At 37.9% G+C, this 18,907-nt stretch overlaps 1 protein-coding gene across 1 annotated transcript in view; it reads right to left on the bottom strand.

Moving 5' to 3' along the window:
• MAN2A1 (mannosidase alpha class 2A member 1) overlaps positions 1-18,907 on the bottom strand; it is a 167,673-nt gene that overhangs the window by 90,724 nt on the left and 58,042 nt on the right. Inside the window, exons 4-7 of the mRNA XM_089684746.1 lie at positions 14,046-14,217; positions 6,939-7,066; positions 3,462-3,635; positions 135-321 (exon numbers count right to left, since the gene is read on the bottom strand). Coding sequence (XP_089540872.1) covers positions 135-321; positions 3,462-3,635; positions 6,939-7,066; positions 14,046-14,217 — 661 coding nt within the window. The remainder of the gene's footprint in view (positions 1-134; positions 322-3,461; positions 3,636-6,938; positions 7,067-14,045; positions 14,218-18,907) is intronic.

Here is an 18,907-nt window from a genome sequence, read left to right on the forward strand (position 1 = left end):
TCTGTTGCCAGATGCATTGTTGCTATGGGAGAGGGTGTGCGGGGAGGATAGCATTCTGTGTGCTCACTGCAAATGTATTTCTATTCTAGTTCTTTAAAAAAAAAAAAGGGAAAAAGATTAAATGAAGACTATACCTGTGTTCTATGTTGCCATCATTAATAGGTTCTGGGGGCACTCTCCATGGGCAATTTATCCTACCACCAGGCAGACGTTTAAAATCAAACTGACAGCAGATTTTTGGGTCAGGCCCACATGTATGAGGAATGTCATAGCTGTAGAAAGGCATCATATGGCACAAAATGTCGGTGCTACTTCCCAAATCTAGAATTAAAATAAATTGATTAACAATGAACTGCTACACTGAACATGGAAGAACATAGAGAACCCTAAAATGACAAATGTCTAAAATGCAAAAAATGAACAGTGAAGCTTCACTCAATAAGCCAATAATGAAGGTTACAGGTGGGTGCATAGACTTACAGTTTCATATTATGTATACAGGATGATATTGTAAACAATGGAGCAGTAGTCGCACATGGAAATTTTTTATAGCTTTTCAGCAGCTTATGAGTATGGAACTCAATGTGAGCACACAGCTATCTGCTGTCCAATGATTTAGTAGTTTTGCACTTTTTGAAATGACCAAACTATTGAAACTGCGGTGGACAATGCAATGTCAGTTGCAAAGCACATTCAAATAATTTCAACCACCATTCCCATCACTTGGATACTTGGAACTATTAAAAAAAGACCAACATCTGTGAACTGTTTATTTTCATGCAATCATTTTCATTTAATCAAAATAATATTGAAAGCTTCCAAATTGGCAAATGTTTGGCCAGCGTTAAGATCTATTCCACTGGTGCAAGAATTGTCTTTCTTCTTTGAAATGACCAAAATCTATATATTTTAATGTAGTTGAAATCACTAAAGGTATAGGGGTCCCTTTAACCTGCTAATCAGCAGCATGCAGAGTGTTTGGAAAACTCCATATACTGTACTTATTGAAGTCTGTGGTTCTAAACTCAAAGGGGTTTGTTTTTTTACTTTAGTGCATTTCCAAACAAATTCCCCACTATCTGTTCTACCCTCCTCTGTACTAAACACTTAGCTGACTACTATCACTGCCCCAATGCTGTCCTGACTGAAATACAACTCCTCTCACTTCCTGGTCTCACAGGAGACACGGAGACCAGCGGACGTCATAGGCTCCTGTGACTGTCAATCTCCTGCGATGAGGGAGCAGGGGTGTGGCTTACTGGCTCTGTGTGTCTAAGGACGCACACAACTCAGCTCAGGAGCGTGCATGGGCACAGGTGCCCCCTTAGCAGCTGGCTCACTAAGCAGGGAGAAGCGCCAGCAGCGGACTGCCAAAGGAGAAGGTAAGGGACCACTCTGTGCAATATCACTGCACAGAGCACGTAAACGTAACATCTTTTTTATTTTAAGATAGAAAAAAAATATCCTTTAATGGGTATTGGGAGGACTCTGGGAGCCAAATTTTAAAGCAGCAAATCTTTTCATGGCACCCATATGGCTAAGTGTTATATACACCTGCCATTAAGGTCTCTTAAAAGCTACAAAACCAGGTTTTGTGGTGTTTTTCCAGCAAAACTCTACTGTAGCTAAGAAATATATCTTAATATAATTGGAACACTAGCCACTGTATAATTTAATATACTATAACTATATTTTTCCACTTTATTTGTTTGGGACTGTTTTTTTTCCCCCACACACTCCACAGAAATTAACGAATACACGCCCGGCCAATAGACAAAAGGCGGGCGGCAAAATGTACTGCATTTCCGGATTGGACGCCAAATGGCGTCCTCCCGCACATGCGCACTTTTCGTGCTTGCAGAGCCGCGCAGCGGACCGATCCGTCACCGGCCGTGTACCTCGGACACGGCCGATGACAGATCTGAGTATCGGCCTCGTTGCCGGTACCAAGTGACCTGCTGTGACCAATCACAGCAGGTCACATGACAGTTGTATACAATGGATGGCTTCATTCATGCCATCCATTGTATGCTACTGCCTAGCTGTGAATGGTCACAGCTAATCACATGCACATGTCATGTGATTAGCTGTGGCCAAATCACAGCTAAGCACAAAAAAAAAAAAAAAAAAAAAAAGACCCTGAATGAATCGATGTCATTCAGGTAAATGCTTGCTTATAGCAAAGTAATTCTTTGCTATAAGCAAATTGTGTAAAAAAAAAAAAAAAAAAAAAAAAATACTGATCACTTCCCCAAAGTAGTACAATGTTACTATAGTAACATTGTACTACTTTGGACATAGTGAAATATGAAAAAAAAAATCTTAAAAAAAAGAAAAAAAATGTAATAAAAAATAAAAAATTAAAAAATTAAAAAAAAAATACCAAAAAAAAATTTTTTTTTCCCATACTGTCACCAGTCTGTGTCCCTGATCACCGCCATGCCAGTTATATGAAAACACTGTACTGCACTGGTGACAGTATGTAAAAAAAAAAAAAAGTGAAAATTTTTTGCATTTTTTCATTTTCCGAAAAATGACAAAAAAAAATACAACTTCAAAAAACTCGCCATGCCTCTTATGAAGTACGTCGGACTGTCTACTTTGCAAAAAGGGGTCATTTGGGGATATCTGTACTGTTCTGACATTCTGGGACCTCAAGAAATTGGATTGGCTGTCAGTACTTCAGGATTGATCAATATTCAGATCTATACCATAGTTTGTGAACTATATAAACTTTCCAACAAACTAAAAAATACATCCTAATTTGGGTTATTTTCACCAAAGACATGTAGTAGAATACATCTCGGCCTAAATTTATGAAGAACAATTATTTATTTGCAAACTTTTATAACAGAAACAAAGAAAAACGTGTTTTTTTTCAAAATTTTCGGTCTTTTTTTTTGATAATTTAGCAAAAAATAAAAACCCCGGCAGCGATTAAATACCACCAAAAGAAAGCTCTAGTTGTGTGAAGAAAATGATAAAATTTTAGTTTGGGTACAATGTTGTATGACCGCGCAATTGTCATTCAAAGTGTGAGAGCGCTGAAACCTGAAAAATGGCCTGGGCAGGAAGGTGTAAAATTGCCCGGTATTGAAATGGTTAAAATCACTTTAAACTGCAGTTATTCTAGGAAATTAATGTTAGTGCGTTTTCAATACCCAATCAGTAGGAAGTGTTATATGTTTGGCAGTTTTGCAGCCCATATCAGTACTGACCTAGGTAAGTAAGCATACGAAGAGGAAATTCTGTTTATAACAAAGCACCTACAATATACCTTTTCAGGCCTGGCATTATACAGCACTCAGGCCTATAATATCTAAAGTAAAAAATAAATAAATAAAAACACGATCAATGAACATCTTAGAAGAGTTACAACAAACAGAACTTCCTAGGAATTATGACCTATAACAACGTTAATGATATAAACAAATATAAGCTAGTTATATTGACTTGCTTACCCCAGTTTTGTCTCCAAAAAAATTCTAATGTTTTTTTTGTAGAAAAATGTTTCTTAACTGAATAATGGACCCGCTGAATAAGCATGTTCGACAGCCCTGAGCGTTTTAGAAGGTAAGCCATGGTTGGAGAATGTCCAAATGGATCCACAGCCCAACCGGATTTTGGCTTGACACCTGTTCAAACAAAAGACAATTAACATGACAGTGATCCAAACAATACATAGAGGCATGATAAAATATAAGCCTTTCAGAAATTGTTTCTCCACTTGTTAAACAATGCTACAATTAATCACAGTAAAATAAAACCAGCAGTAAAAGCAAAACGAAACAATTTAAATGGCATCTATTGTGTTGCTATTCCAAAACAGCTAAAGGCTTTTGTCTTCGTGTGAGTAAACCTTTGCAGTGTATTAGAAACTATGATTTAAAGATAAAATTATTTCAGTTAGATTATTCACAACTACTATGAACAGACAATGCTAATCTGATCAATAAACACTCACCAGATGTGTCCAAATATAGCCAAACTAAACTGCAAAAATTAAACAAGGCTGGTATTATGCATGTAGATTTATTTATATATATACAATTCTAAGTATAAACCACACTTTTATGTGGATAAGAGAACCTCAAACACTCTAAGCAAGCTGAACTTTCACAAAATTGGGACCAGTTGTATAAGAACGCTCAGCCTATTTAAGAAAGCTTTATTAAACACAAAACCAAAAATGTAATATATTGCAGCTTACCAATCATTAGATGTAGCTGCATTAGTTTTCTTTTTTTAAGCTTTTTCCCGTTTTCACCTGGTGATCTGGTTAGTAACACACCTCCTGTATTAGAATACCCCTACTCTAGATGAATGAGCACAGGGGGCACATTTGGGAAGCAGCATTCTTAGTCTAGGGGTAGGGAAGTGTTAGATGGACTAACGGACTTAAATACACTAACCAACTGAAGCCAAACTACAGCTAATACTTTATAAGTAGATACAGCAGTTTTTTGGGGAGTATAAAGGTTTTACATAAATAGATAAAAGCTGATTGTAAGCAATCCTGCAATGTTAAATAGTCTGTCTTATCTCTGCAACTTATACATTCTACTGGAGAGCTTGTTCTTTTGAAAAGCAACAGACTTACTGTCTGGATAACCAGGTGAAAATAGAAGCAAGCCTAAAAAAAGAAAATAAATGCAGTCATCACATTTAAGATATTGAAATATAATAAATGTTTGGTTTTGGCTTTAATACTGCTTTAAAGGAAGAGGACACTATTTCCAATGGGAGATGGTACCTCACATGCAGACCTAGTCCACATGGTCCACACGTCTGACTGGCGGCCATTTTGGACTTCCCGGAATTTTTTGGAATTTCATTATGTAAGTGTACTACTTGTTTTAATATACCTTTTTGAATAAAAGTTACTACACTATCGGACACCTCTCTTTTGGGTTTATTTACGAGCCCCTATGGTGATTTCTGATACACAAGAGTACATCACATCCCCCTGGAGTTTGATGACAGAAGGTGATTTGTGATACGTGGGAGTGGTACATATCCCCCTGGTGGCTGGCGACGGTACACCTGGAGACGACACAGAGGATCCGGAGGTTGCTGTACTGATGACTCCCCGTTTGGCAACGTCTCTGATCCAGTGACCAGGAGTATATCATTTTACTCCAACGCGCTATACTTTGCGCTCTGGTTAGTGCAATCAACAGCCACACTATATACCACAGATGTCACGGATTTCCCATGTCACTTGGATATATCCATTGATTTATTGACTTTGGCACCTTTGTCACTTTATGCACCTTGATCTGATTTATGATACTGCAGCATAATTTATATTATTGGTTTCTATACCAATTTATCCATTTCAGCTGTGTTTTATCTTACATTTGATTTTATTGCTATTGTCTTATTTTGTTTTAGCGCTGCCTACTTTATGTTTTAGCTTTTTATCAGGAGGCTGTTTGAGGTTTGCCTTTTATGCTAGCGGCTACATTACTTTCACCATTTGCATCCAGCGCTCGTTCTACCCCCACTTTTCTTTTACTATTTCCAATGTGCACATACTTTGGTATGTTATTGCCCACCTACAACCAAAATATAATAGACTCTTTAAGGGTTAAAAGCTTAAAAAGGGTTAAAGTGTTGTCTTTAGACTCTGTAAGGATTAAAAGCTCAGACAACTTTTAATTGTTGCCAGTTTTCCCACTTTCTGTCTATTTAAGGGTGTTTGCAGGAAGACAAATTGAGATGAAATGGTCCTCTTATAGGGACACCGGTAGCAATAAAACCAGATATTCTAAAAGAATAGTAAAGGGTTAGAAACCGTCAGAAGTTCATTGCTGTGAGCTCCTACAGAGATTTTGCCTCTATCCTTGCCCAGATATCAGGTTTTAGACAAAATCTGCACAATTGTGTAAAGAAATGTTAAAGCTGACAGAAGTCTTAACTCATCCCCTCTCCGTCCAAAATACAATCGATATGATCTTTTCACATTTCTACAAGTTTAGAGACAGACAGAAACTAGAGAGCTCTCAGTAGATCAGTGCAACTACTCTGCCTCCGTTGAGATACGCTATCAGCCACAGACAGTACATTCTTTTCAATCAGGTGATTGACTAACAGACCTGCATTTTAAAGGAGCAGTAAAGCACAACCAACCATCATGATGCATCGCAAAAAGGTGTAGAGCCTTGCCAGTGCTCCATTATTTCAGAACTATCAAGCCAAAAGTTCATGGCCAGTTCTGACAACAAAAGGAAAATTAGTTTTTCCTGTGGTATTGCTAATCCTTGTTTGCAAAATAAAGCTAATTCAATGTTTTATACGTACATAATTATTTTTTGCACCACTTTGAGAACTTTCCTTGTATGAGTGCATGCAAGCTTGTCAGTAAATGGTGACGGACCTTGCACAAGCTTGGATGAGCTTGAATATGTGATGCTGATCTACTGAAAAATCTTACAGTCAATACTTGGCAGTTACTTTGACATTCACCATGACTGGTAAAGGATAAGTTAAATAATATATTCACATTTTGTTGCAGGTAAAAAAAAATGTGCATTTACTCTTTTTTGTTTTAGGAGCCTGGAAAGCATGGCACCATTATCAGCAGATCACTGATGACATGCAGGACTCATGCAGACTGTCAGTGTAATATGGATGTAACATGTTCAGAAAGGTTAACTTCCATTATTAAATGGAAGGAAGCATGTGCAAGAGTCTCTCTGATAGATTCCAAATGATCACAATTCCCTGTGTATGTCCACCTGTAGCCAAACAAATAGTATTAGTGATAAAAGATAGAACTGATAATCTACAAACCAGATCTAAAAATGGTGTCATCAAAATAGAGTATTGATGGGCATCTTAAGAGTGCCTTTAAGCAGGGAAGCAGCTTGGTCCAGTGATTTACTATACAAATCAAACTGTGTTAGCAAAAAGAAAACATTAAAAAATTACCTTACCAAGATTATTCTCCAGCCATTGGTGTCCTTCAATTAACTGATCAATCAATGAAAAATAGTGGGCAGAAGCTTCATCTGCCATTACCCATCCACCCGTAACAATCTCAAACTGCTTCTGCTCGATTAACCTGTTAATCACATTACAGGCAAATATTAACACTGCATATAATGTATTAAAGGACAGTATAATTACTTAAGAAGTCTACTCTTCACTTCCATTGTGAATTATCTGAAACATGATTACTAAAATCCCAAGTTGCCCACTTCATCCCTGCACTCACAGGATATACATCCTCATTAATCTTACCATTCTCAAACTCTGAAATTAGATAACAGTGAACCAAGCAAATTTACCTGCCCTCTAATTATCCCACAGGGTAATCCTAAAATATTAGGAGTTAGACATACTGAGGAGAATGATTACTATAGAACATTGGCTCCTGCATCTCAGTACTGGTTTTGCAGTGCTCCTTGAATAAGGATTTCACTTCTTTAAAAAAAAAAAAAAAAAAAAAAAAAAAAACACAGAAGAGAGGTTGGAGAATATACACTAGGAAACACTGACCAGTCAGTTTGCTATAGCCTGTTTATATTCAAGGGTTTCCAGTGCCAAAAAGAACAAGGTGCTCCTTTTTTGAGCACAGTAAGATGACTGTAAGAAAGGTGATCATTTATAAAGACAAAACCACTGTGTTACACAGCTAAATGCAGTGAAATGTAACCATTTCAAGTTGCCAAGCTATATTATAACACAGAGAAAGAAATTTGATTTCACAGATCATACAAATATATAAACTGTAATCCATATGTAGCACGAGAGGTCTTGGTGCAAGGTGATGCCATACTCATACTGTCTTTGCAAAATCAGATGGTTTCTTGTGGTGTGGTACAAGATCTGCTAAAAACGCAAGCTGTAGCTTCCAGGCCCTGTTCAATACGTTCTACACCTGGATAATTTTTGAAGAATGTTTACATGACAAAATGAAAAATATGTGGAAAGAAGGGTGTGGTAGCATTGCTGGTACTGTTTCTGACCATGGTGCCTATCTGTAGTAAGTGTGAAAAGTTATCAAGCAATTTGTTATTCCAGACGGGATAATACGAGAAACAAGAGAGTTGGAAGCGCTCATCTCTCAACCATTCAGGAACCGCCTTAAATTTATATCAAATACTAGGCAGGCTCTGATTGGCTGATGTGAAAAGGAGGGGCTGATGATATTACAAACTCCACATTGGCCAATCAAAGAAAGGCTAGTACTGACTCACAGACTAAAATACAAGGCAATTCCTGAGAGGTGAGGGGACGGGAGTGAGGGAAGCTCACTTGGCTTCAAGAGAGAGATGAAGTCGCTCCTACCTTTACCGAAGAGAGTTCTTCATGGAAAAGTTGTATGATTCTACAATGAATTCCAACATACCCAAAGTAAAATTCTAGACAGATTTTATTAGCTCTGCAATGCTTTTTTTTGTAATCAGAAAAGTTTAGCTGAAAAGTTGTTTTAGCCTTGTTAAAAAGAGAAATGTAAATCATCTCTACAGTATACCTTAATTAAATCCCACTGGCAATGTTATCGTTCCGTTTTTCACAGTGCTTACCATAGTTTTGGAAAATAATTAAGTAAAAATAAATATTTGTTTTACTGGGTCATACAGTTTTGCAAACCATTAACTTGTTTGGCAGTGCTAACCATTCTCTATTAAATCTAGGGGAAGGTGCACAAATTAGTTCCCAAATAAATCCAGCAATGTGTCTGTTTTCGCTATGCAACAAAGTACTTTTATCCAGCATATAGTTTTCACTGCATTAGCCGAACAAAAAATAGGACAATGCAGGGTATCCTAGTGCGGAGATCTTATCGTGAACTGCATGATATCAGAGCAGAGGCTCCTTGGATAGATGAAGTGATAAGTACACAGCAGAATGAGAGTTATTTAATGTACTGTCAACAAAGCGCTGAAGAGACATCTAGGATGCAGCACAAAATCCAAAAGGTCCTGGCCACTGTAAAGCACACTCAGCAATACAGGTCATAGAGATAAACAATGGCTTTCTTTTAAAAATATGCCTATATGCATTTCTCTCTACTACAGAAGGCTAAAAGCACTAAGGGCCCATTCACACCAGTGCAGTATATTGCTTACATTGGTTGTCAACGCACAATACCATACTACTGTGCATAGATGTGTTGCAAGGTTTGCTGTGAAACTACATTGCAGGGTCACTACTAATGAATGGGTTGTCTTAACACAACACATGTTAAAGAATATGTAAACCCAACATTTCATTTTCCTGATATGTGCCTGCTGTACCATGTACTTGTATGAAAAAGTATCCTGTTCTCTTTGTATTGCTTCCTTTGTGTAAAATCCCTTGTGTTCCTGCCAGTCCCTCTGCTTTCCTATTAAAAACTGACCACACTAAGCAGGAGAGCACAACATGGTCAGTGTTCTAGCTGTCATGGGAACTCAGCCGGCTCTCCTCCAATGGTTTAGAATGCTGGCATGTCACCACACCCCACTAAACCCCGCCCACACAGACACTGGGGAAGATCAGCATCTGTGGTTTCTCCTCCTCCAGTTCTTTAAGCTCTTTATGCAGCTGAGAACAGAGGGTATATGATCACTTGTATAAAAGTGGGAAAAAGTATTTATGTTTTTTATTCGTATACACACATTTTTCCTTTCATTTCTATTTTAAACGGATTGGATTGTTTTACAAGGTGAAGGTTTACATATACTGTACTCTAAGTGTATAGCAGAGATGGAAGAGTCTTAGATTTGATTGATTCAGCCTGATAATTATTATATAGTTATCAGAGCAGTGTTCTTTGTGGTAATAGGGTGCTGCTAGATTTTTAATGTTATGCTGCAACCCTCCTAACTGGTAACCTATATCGCAGATTATTCATGTCAATGGACTTTCTGTTCTCCTAGTTGTCTTAACTTCCCACATACTGACTTTAGATTTAGCCTCACCAATGCTGTATCTGCCCTGAAGCTGACCCTATTTGGTATGCTCCATAAGCATTTCTAATAGAAAAGGAGAAAGCTTTTTTTCTCCAAAGCGGAGATAGGGCTGATCTGAATTTTTATGTTATTTTTAATGCCAAATTGACTTTGAACAAAAATATGCCTCTTATACCTCTTTTTGAAACACTGTCAGTAAGAACAAAAAGGTGAATTCAATGGAACACATTACTAGTAAAAGCTGTATTACTACACTATTAAATGCTGCGTATAAATAAATAAGGCACTCAATTGTATAGGGGAGATTCTCAATACCAAAACGTAATATTTCAAGAACAGTTATTAATATTAGTAAAATTATTCTTCCCTTTTCATGTAAGGCTCACTTCACTAGGGCAGTGAGCACCTCTTTTGCCTTTTAGCATCAGGTTTATCTCTTAGGTCTAGATTCCAGGTCTATAGGTAGGCTTATCTGCCTCTCTTGTATGGGCTGCTTCTGGACATCCCATCCATACAGAAAACTGGATTTTTGCAGTTACCTGTAAAATCCCTTTATTTTGAGACCACTGAGGGACACCGCTTCCTCCCTTATGTTATGACTAATATTCACATACTGCTTACTCTACACTGAAGCATATGGTATGTGGAAGGAGTTTTATTGGCTATAGGGGTAGGCTTAATACTTTGCTCACTTGGGGTTGGCGCTATACCCCATGGCTACCAATTCAGTTCGTGTCCCTCAATGGGTTCCAAGAAAAACATTTTACAGGAAAGTACAAAAATCTAATTTCCATGAAAGGGTACATAATATGACAGCTATGGCGGATTTGACATAATGCAGAAATGTATAGCAATTACAGGGCATGTAATCAATCCTTTAAAAGTCACTAATAGGTTATAAATGTCAGTTTTTACAAATTGGAAAGGATTTTACTGATAAACTCTTGCCAAATTTCTTTACAGGTGTGGTCTATATTTTGGAATGTGTATGTGATACTTTTGGTGTAAGGAGAATAATTAAACATTTTCAGAACTGTATAATTATGAACAGTTGAGTGATCTAAAATGGCAGTATAAAAATGGCTATAGGGCACTATTTGTGATCTTTGCTTAGTCGCATGACATATACAGTGGGTATAGAAAAGAATCTCTCCCCCACCCCCTTTTAAAGAATTACATTTTGTTGCTTTTCAGCCTGCAATGAAGAGAGAGACAGTTTTTGTTATATCCAGCTGTATTTACGCCATGTAACATCCAACTGAAAGATATAACACCAACAGAAAAAATACAAATTCAAAAACAGAACCACTGAGTCGGAAAAAGGTAAACTCAAACCAAGTGTACCTAAGCAGCTTCTCTTTGGCACACAAAGCCATCTGACATTCAACAGCTCGACATGAAAAGAGCTTTCCTGGAGCATTTCAGTCCCCGATAGTGCAACTGAAGTTAACAACTATAGATGACAAGGCACTGTCAAAAGATCTTTGGGATAAAGTTGTGGACAGGCACAAGTCAGGAGATGGATTCTAAAAAAGTCTTTATCAATGCCTAGAAGCACAGTAAAGTCTATTTTTAAGAAGTGGAATGTGTGTGGTACAACCCAGACACTCCCTGGATCAGGATGTCGATCCAAACTGGATGAAAGAGCCAAGAAGTAACTGGTCAGAGAGGCTACCAAGAGGCATACAGCAACTCTGAAGCAATTGCAGAAATTTATGACAAAGTGGTCATCGTGTGCATGTGACAACAATATCACAAATTCTCCACAAATGTGGCTTGTATGGGAGGATGGACAAGAAAAAAGCCACTCCTCAAGAAAGGCTACATGCAGTCATGACTGGGGTTTGCCAAAACGCACCTTGAAGATTCTGAAGCCACATGGAAAAAAGTGTTATGGTCAGATGAGACTAAAATTTAATTATTTTGCCTCAACACTAAGCGATATGTTTGGTGGAAATCCAATACAGCTCACCATCCAAATAACACCATTCCTACAGTAAAGCATAGAGGTGGTAATATCCTGTTATGGGGGTGTTTCTCTGCAGTACGGACTGGAGCACTTGTCAGGATAAAAGGGAAAATGGATGGTACAAAATACCAACACATTCTTGAGGAAAATCTGCTGCCCTCTGCCAGAAAGTTTTCAATGGGAAGAAGGTTAACCTTCCAATATGACAATGACACAAATCACACAGCAAAAATTACCACACAGTGGTTGAAGGAGAAAACGATGAATGTCTTTGCATTGCCTATTCAGAGCCCAGACATAAACCCTATTGAAAATCTGTGGAATGACTTGAAGACTTGCAGTCCCAAAAATCGTCACCATCAAATTTAACTGAACATGAGCGGTTCTGTAAAAAAGAGTGGGCAAACACTGCAAAATCTAGATGTGCAAAGTCTAGATGTTAGTAGAGACATATTCCAACAGGCTGAAGGCTGTAATTAAAGCAAAAGTTAGTTCAACAAAAGACTGACACAAGGGGGTGATCCTTTTTCCAACTCCATGATTTTGTTTTTGATTTTTTTTTCCTGACATGTTGGTGTTAGAACTTTCACTTGAATGTTGTACAGTGCCTTGAAAAAGTATTCATACCCCTTGAAATTTTCCACATTTTGTCATGTTACAACCAAAAAATGTAAATGTATTTCATTGGGATTTTATGTGATAGACCAACACAAAGTGGCACATAATTGTGAAGTGGAAGGAAAATGACCAATGGTTTTCACAATTTTTTACAAATAAATATCTGAAAAGTGTGGCGTGCATTTGTATTCAGCCCCCTTTACTCTGATACCCCTAATTAAAATCTAGTGGAACCAGCTGCCTTCAGAAGTCTCCCTGTTAATAAATAGAGTCCACCTGTATGTAATTTAATCTCAGTATAAACACAGCTGTTCTGTGAAGCCCTCAGGAGGTTTGTTAGAGAACGTTAGTGAACAAACAGCATCATGAAGACCAAGGAACACACCAGACAGGTCAGGAACAAAGTTGTGAAGAAGTTTAAAGCAGGGTTAGGTTATAAAAAAAATATCCCAAGCTTTGAACATCTCATGGACCACTGTTCAATCCATCAACCAAAAATGGAAAGAGTATGGCACAACTGCATAACTATCCAAGACATGACCGTTCACCTAAATGGACACAGGCTGGACAAGGAGAGCATTAAATCAGAGAAGCAGCCAAGAGGCCCATGAAAATTCTGGAGGAGCTGCAGAGATCCACAGGTGGGAGAATCTGTCCACAGAACAACTATTAGTCATATACTCCAAAAATCTGGCCTGTATGGAAGAGTGGCAAGAAGAAAGCCATCGTTGAAAGAAAGCCATAACAAAGTCCCATTTGCAGTTTGAGAGAAGCCATATGGGGGACACAGCAAACATGTGGAAGAAGGTGCTCTGGTCAGATGAGGCCAAAATTGAACTTATTGGCCTAAAAACAGTATGTACTTTATGTATGGTGGTAAACTAACTGCATATCACCCTGAGCACACCCATCCCCACTGTGAAACATGGTGGTGGCAACATCATGTTGTGGGGATGCTTTTCTTCAGCAGGGACAGGGAAGTTGGTCAGAGTTGATGGGAGAATGGACGGAGCCAAATACAGGGCAATCTTAGAAGAAAACCTGTTAGAGTCTGCAAGAGACTTGAGACTGGGGCGGAGGTTCACCTTCCAGCAAGACAATGATTCTAAACATACAGCCAGAGCTACAATGTAACGGTTTTAGATCAAAGCATATTCATTTGTTAGAATGGCCCAGTTAACGTCCAGACCTGAATCCAATTGAGAATCTGTGGCAGCACTTGAAAATTGCTATTCACAGATGCTCTATCCAATCTGACAGAGCTTGAGCTATTTGCAATATTCTGCCCTCTACTGCTGGCTAACAGGGGGTTCTAATTTCTAACCCCCCATACTGCGGCCTGTCCTCTATGTCACGCCTTTATTCTCTGTATAGGTGTGAAAGCCGAGATGGTTAAAACCATACCGCGCAATTTAGTCTTACCTATAAAACAAACATAGCCAGAGAGTTTTACCCATTTATGTAGTACTCAGTAATCATTTCCTTTTTTACAAGCTTAAAGTTATACAATTATGTATAAAAAAAAAAACAAAAAAAAAAAAACAAACACTTACTTCTTTACTGCTTCTCTCTTCTGGTTATCAATACCATCCCACCATTTTGAAAAATATGAAATCTCAGACCATATGAACTTTTTCCCCTTATCTTCTTGTAGTTTCACAAGCATGTTATTAAGAATGTGCTGCGTCTGGTCTCTGAAATAGTCATCAAAGGTTTTCAGCCAACCTGGAAGAGAGATTTGAACTTTGAGGCATTGGGAGAGTAAAACATTTCTATATAGAGGAATACTACAAATTCTGTAGAATTATTAGCTGGTTTCAGAAGACAGAAATTCAGTAATTATTCAGTTTATTTTGCATACATGGAATGTGAGATACTGTAAAGACTTTGCAGTACATTTTAAAGCTGAACTCTAGGAATTCAGCCACTTTCTAAAATGTTCTTGATTACTCGGGGGTTAAGTCCAACAAGGTGCATGCTACCTTGTGGAATTCCCTTGTTCTGGTAACGGGAATGGAAACTTCTCATCTCGCTCCACAAACTAAACTGAGTTTGGCTCAGCAATTCACAGGAAGATTTGCATTCTATGAATAAATGCAAAGTTGGCTGAGGTAGAGAGCCTGGCAAATGATGTCACAATCTCCACCTCAGCCAATCAGAGAAAGCTTTGTATTTGTTCAGAAAATACAAAGCTACCTGTGAATGGCTGGACAACACTCAGCCTGAGGGAATTTGGTTCCAGGACCAGGACAGGAAGTCCTTGTCCACCGTGGGAAAACAAAGTCATATACTGTTTGTAGCAGAGGCTACATACTACAGTTCCTACAGTACCTACAGCCACTGCATGTTCTACTGAAGGAAATTGTTCACTTGGACAAGCTTTGTCCAAATGTCTATTTAAAGTTCACTAAAACATGGAGTTAGGCTTTAAAGTAGAAGTTCAGTCAAAATCCAACTAAGGTAAAACCTACTTCCACTCTCATTCTAAGACTATTTTTTCCACACTGTGAAAGAATAGAGGCTTATACTTACCTATTCTGAAGCTGCTCTGGTCCAGTCAAATGATCAGTTCCCAGCCCTGGATTCAGTGTAGAGGAGGGGCAGCCAACAACGGATGTCCCATAGCAGGCCTATGGGTGATGTCATCGCACAGGCATTTGTACAAAAATGTTTAGGGTGTAATATGTAACATAGTTCCAAATGGACTCCCTATCCCCAAAACTCACCCCCACCCCAATGGTCTGCAAGGTTCTTCAACCCCCCGCGGAGGCTATCAGATTTTACATTTGCATGTCTCCACCTGCACAGCCCAGTCATTCATTCACAGAGAACTGTGAATGAGTAAACTACAAGTCCCATCTGTCACCGCGGACTTGTATTTCTCAATAGAACAAGAGTATGGTGGATTTAAATATTCTAAACACTAACAGCAGCAATAAAAACAAAAATATAAATTCTACTTATCCCAGTGCTTCTAATTCAATGAATTGCAAATAAGTTCATTGACTGCCAATGAAAATAAGATTAAAATTAATATTTTATTATCCCTTAGCTTTCAGGCAGATACCATGGTTTCTGCACTTTCTAACTTACTGTTTTGGCACAAAATAGCAGGTTAAAAATATTGATTTCACTCTGACTTTCCAATTCTGCATTCTTCATTCAGCTTAGTGCCCCAAAGTAATGCAGCCAGAGACCACAGTAGCACTAGCATTATTAGAAAAGATGAAAGAAGATTGCTATTAACTGGTCTCTTTTAAGGTCTATACACTGATGCTGACAGAATAGGACTTCTGACTTCAGGAGGAATCTCCTGGCATCAAACAGAAGAATGAATAGCAGGAAAAGGAGACCTAATCGATCAGCATTGGGGGAAATTTCCCAGGTTGGACCTTTACAGTTAGCCTTGGTTCACACCAGTGCAACTTGTCATGTGATCTGATAGTTCCAAATCGCACCCTACTGTCAGCAATGCAACCACTGAAATCGGTGTGACTAACATTGCAGTAAGCGATTTCAGGTGTGACTTGCATAGACATCTGTTTATGAAGTTGCACACCTGAAATAGCACTGACATGCGGCTTTGAAATCGCGCGACTTTACATTGTTTCAAGTGAAGTCACACGATTTCAAAGTTGGATTCAGTGTGAACCAGGGCAAAATTGTATTACATTTTAAAAAACAGGCAGTCTATTACCCTAAGCTCAGAGCAAAAGGCATAGATGCTAATAACTTTGACAGTAATTACTAAGCTGTACTAGGCACACACCCAGGTGTAAGGAATTGACATTCAAATTAAAAATTCTTTTTAACTTTACTAAGGCACACCCTAGGCTTTTAAATAGAAACCTCAGAAAACTAAGCAAAACCAGCAGATGTTACACCTTGTGGGATACCACAGTGAGTGAAACCAGTAATGAAACCGCTTAACCAACAGAAAATTCTGTGACTTCAATAAACTATTTAATCAGAGGTCCATAGGAAAATTAGAAAATGTATTAAATGGCTACCCACATTCTGTAAAATCACAGCTACGAAAAGAACTTTAAAACATGTTATCAGCCCAAACCATATTAACGTTCTACCATACGCTTGGTTGACCTATATTCTTGAACAGACATTGAATAGACTTTCATGTAACAGTTCTAAGGTCTGTCTTGCTTTATTTGCATATTGTCTCCACAGAGAAACTTAAAATCCTCATAAGCCTAATTCTTTCACTATGGCTAACCATAGTGCTGAAATAGAAACTGACAATATTTTCAAGTGAAGCTCCATTTTTAATGATGATTAAAAACCATCTCTGAACACACACATTGTTGCACTGCCTGCTTAGAGAAAACATTTTTTTAACATATACATACATATATACATATACATACACACACACACACATACATAGAGCTGTGTTCAAAATAATAGCAGTGTGTTGAAAAGAGTGAATAAAGCTCAAAATCCTTCTAATAGCTTTTATTTCCATACACACAAATGCATTGGGAACACTACACATTCTATTTCAAATCAAAACATGAAGAAAAATATATCAAATTTGTGTTGTTCCTCTAAAATAATTGAAGAAAAGTGAGTATTAGACTGTTCAAAAAAATAGCAGTGTTAGTATTCTTCACAAACTCAAACATTCACTATATAAACTGAAAAATGTTTGAAGATTTTGCTTTCCTTTGAATCACTTAATATTTAGTTGTATAAGCACTGTTTCTGAGAACTGCTGTACGTCTGTGTTGCATGGAGTCAACCAACTTCTGGCACCTGTGAACAGGTATTCCAGCCCAGGATGATTGGACTACATTCCACAGTTCTTCTCTATTTCTTGGTTTTGCCTCAGAAACTGCATTTTTGATGTCACCCCACAAGTTTTCTATTGGATTAAGATCCGGGGATTGGGCTGGCCACTCCAAACGTCAATCTTGTTGGTCTGGAACCAAGATGTTGCACATTTACTGGTGTGTTTGGGGTCGTTGTCTTGTTGGAACACCCATTTCAAGGGCATTTCCTCTTCGGCATAAAGCAGCATGACCTCTTCAAGTATTCTGATGTATTCAAACTGATCCATGATCCCTGGTATGCGATAAATAGGGCCAACACCGTAGTATGAGAAACATCCCCATATCATGATGATTGCGCAACCATGCTTCACTGTCTTCACAGTGTACTGTGGCTTGAATTCAGTGTTTGGGGGTCGTCTGACAAACTGTCTCCAGCCACTAGACCCAAAAAGAACAATCTTACTTTCATCAGTCCACAAAATGTTGCGCCATTTCTCTTTAGGCCAGTCAATGTGCTCTTTGGCAAATTGTAACCTCTTCAGTACGTCTTTTTTTCAACAGTGGGACTTTGCGGGGGCTTCTTGCAGATAGCTTGGCTTCACATAGACGTCTTCTAATTGTAACAGTACTCACAGGTAACTTTAGACCTTCTTTGATCTTCCTGGAGCTGATTGTTGGCTGAGTCCTTGCCATTTTGGCTATTCTTCTATCCATTCGAATGGTAGTTTTGCGCTTTCTTCCATGTCTTTCAGGTTTTGGTTGCCATTTTAAAGCATTTGCGATCATTTTAGCTGAGCAGCCTATCATTTTCTGCACTTCTTTATATATTTTCCCCTCTCCAATCAACTTTTTAATCAAGGTACGCTGTTCTTCTGAACAATGTCTGGAACGACCCATTTTCCTCACAATTTCAGAGAGAAATGCACTGTAACCAGCACGTACATTTGCTGCCTTCCTTCCTTAAATAAGGGCAATAATTGCCACCTGTCTTTCAAAGAATGAATGACCTCACTAATAGAACTCCACACTGCTATTATTTTGAACATGCCCCTTTCAATTAGTGATTCAATTACACAGAATTAGCAGCATGCATGTCATGATTGTTGGGTCTGTTGGATTTCTATTACTCTACTACACCTGCTAGTAAATTATTTGCCAGTGATTGATCAGGTTAGTGATGTCTGACTGCTATTATTTTGAACACAACTGTACACACACATACATATATATATATATATATACATATATATATATATATATATATATATATATATACATACATACACATATATATATATATATATATATATATATATATATATATACATATACATACATATACATACATACACACATACACACACACACAAATACATATGCATATATAAACACACACATACATACACACAGCACTCAGCATAAATGAGTACACACCAACAGATTTGTCAGAAAACCTTTACTTTACTTTCAGAATCAACATTTTCTATGGGTCACCATACATAAAAAATACTCCTACAAATGCAGGCCATTGATTACAAACAAGATTTGTTAATTTGAACACACAAAAAAATATTTTTCCTAACAAATTCACTTAAGACCATGTTGCAAAAATGAATACACCCAAATGA

The sequence above is a fragment of the Staurois parvus genome, unplaced genomic scaffold (genome assembly GCF_062004578.1).
Source record: "Staurois parvus isolate SC_StPar_1 unplaced genomic scaffold, SC_StPar_1.0 ptg000354l, whole genome shotgun sequence".
Lineage (NCBI taxonomy): Eukaryota > Metazoa > Chordata > Amphibia > Anura > Ranidae > Staurois > Staurois parvus.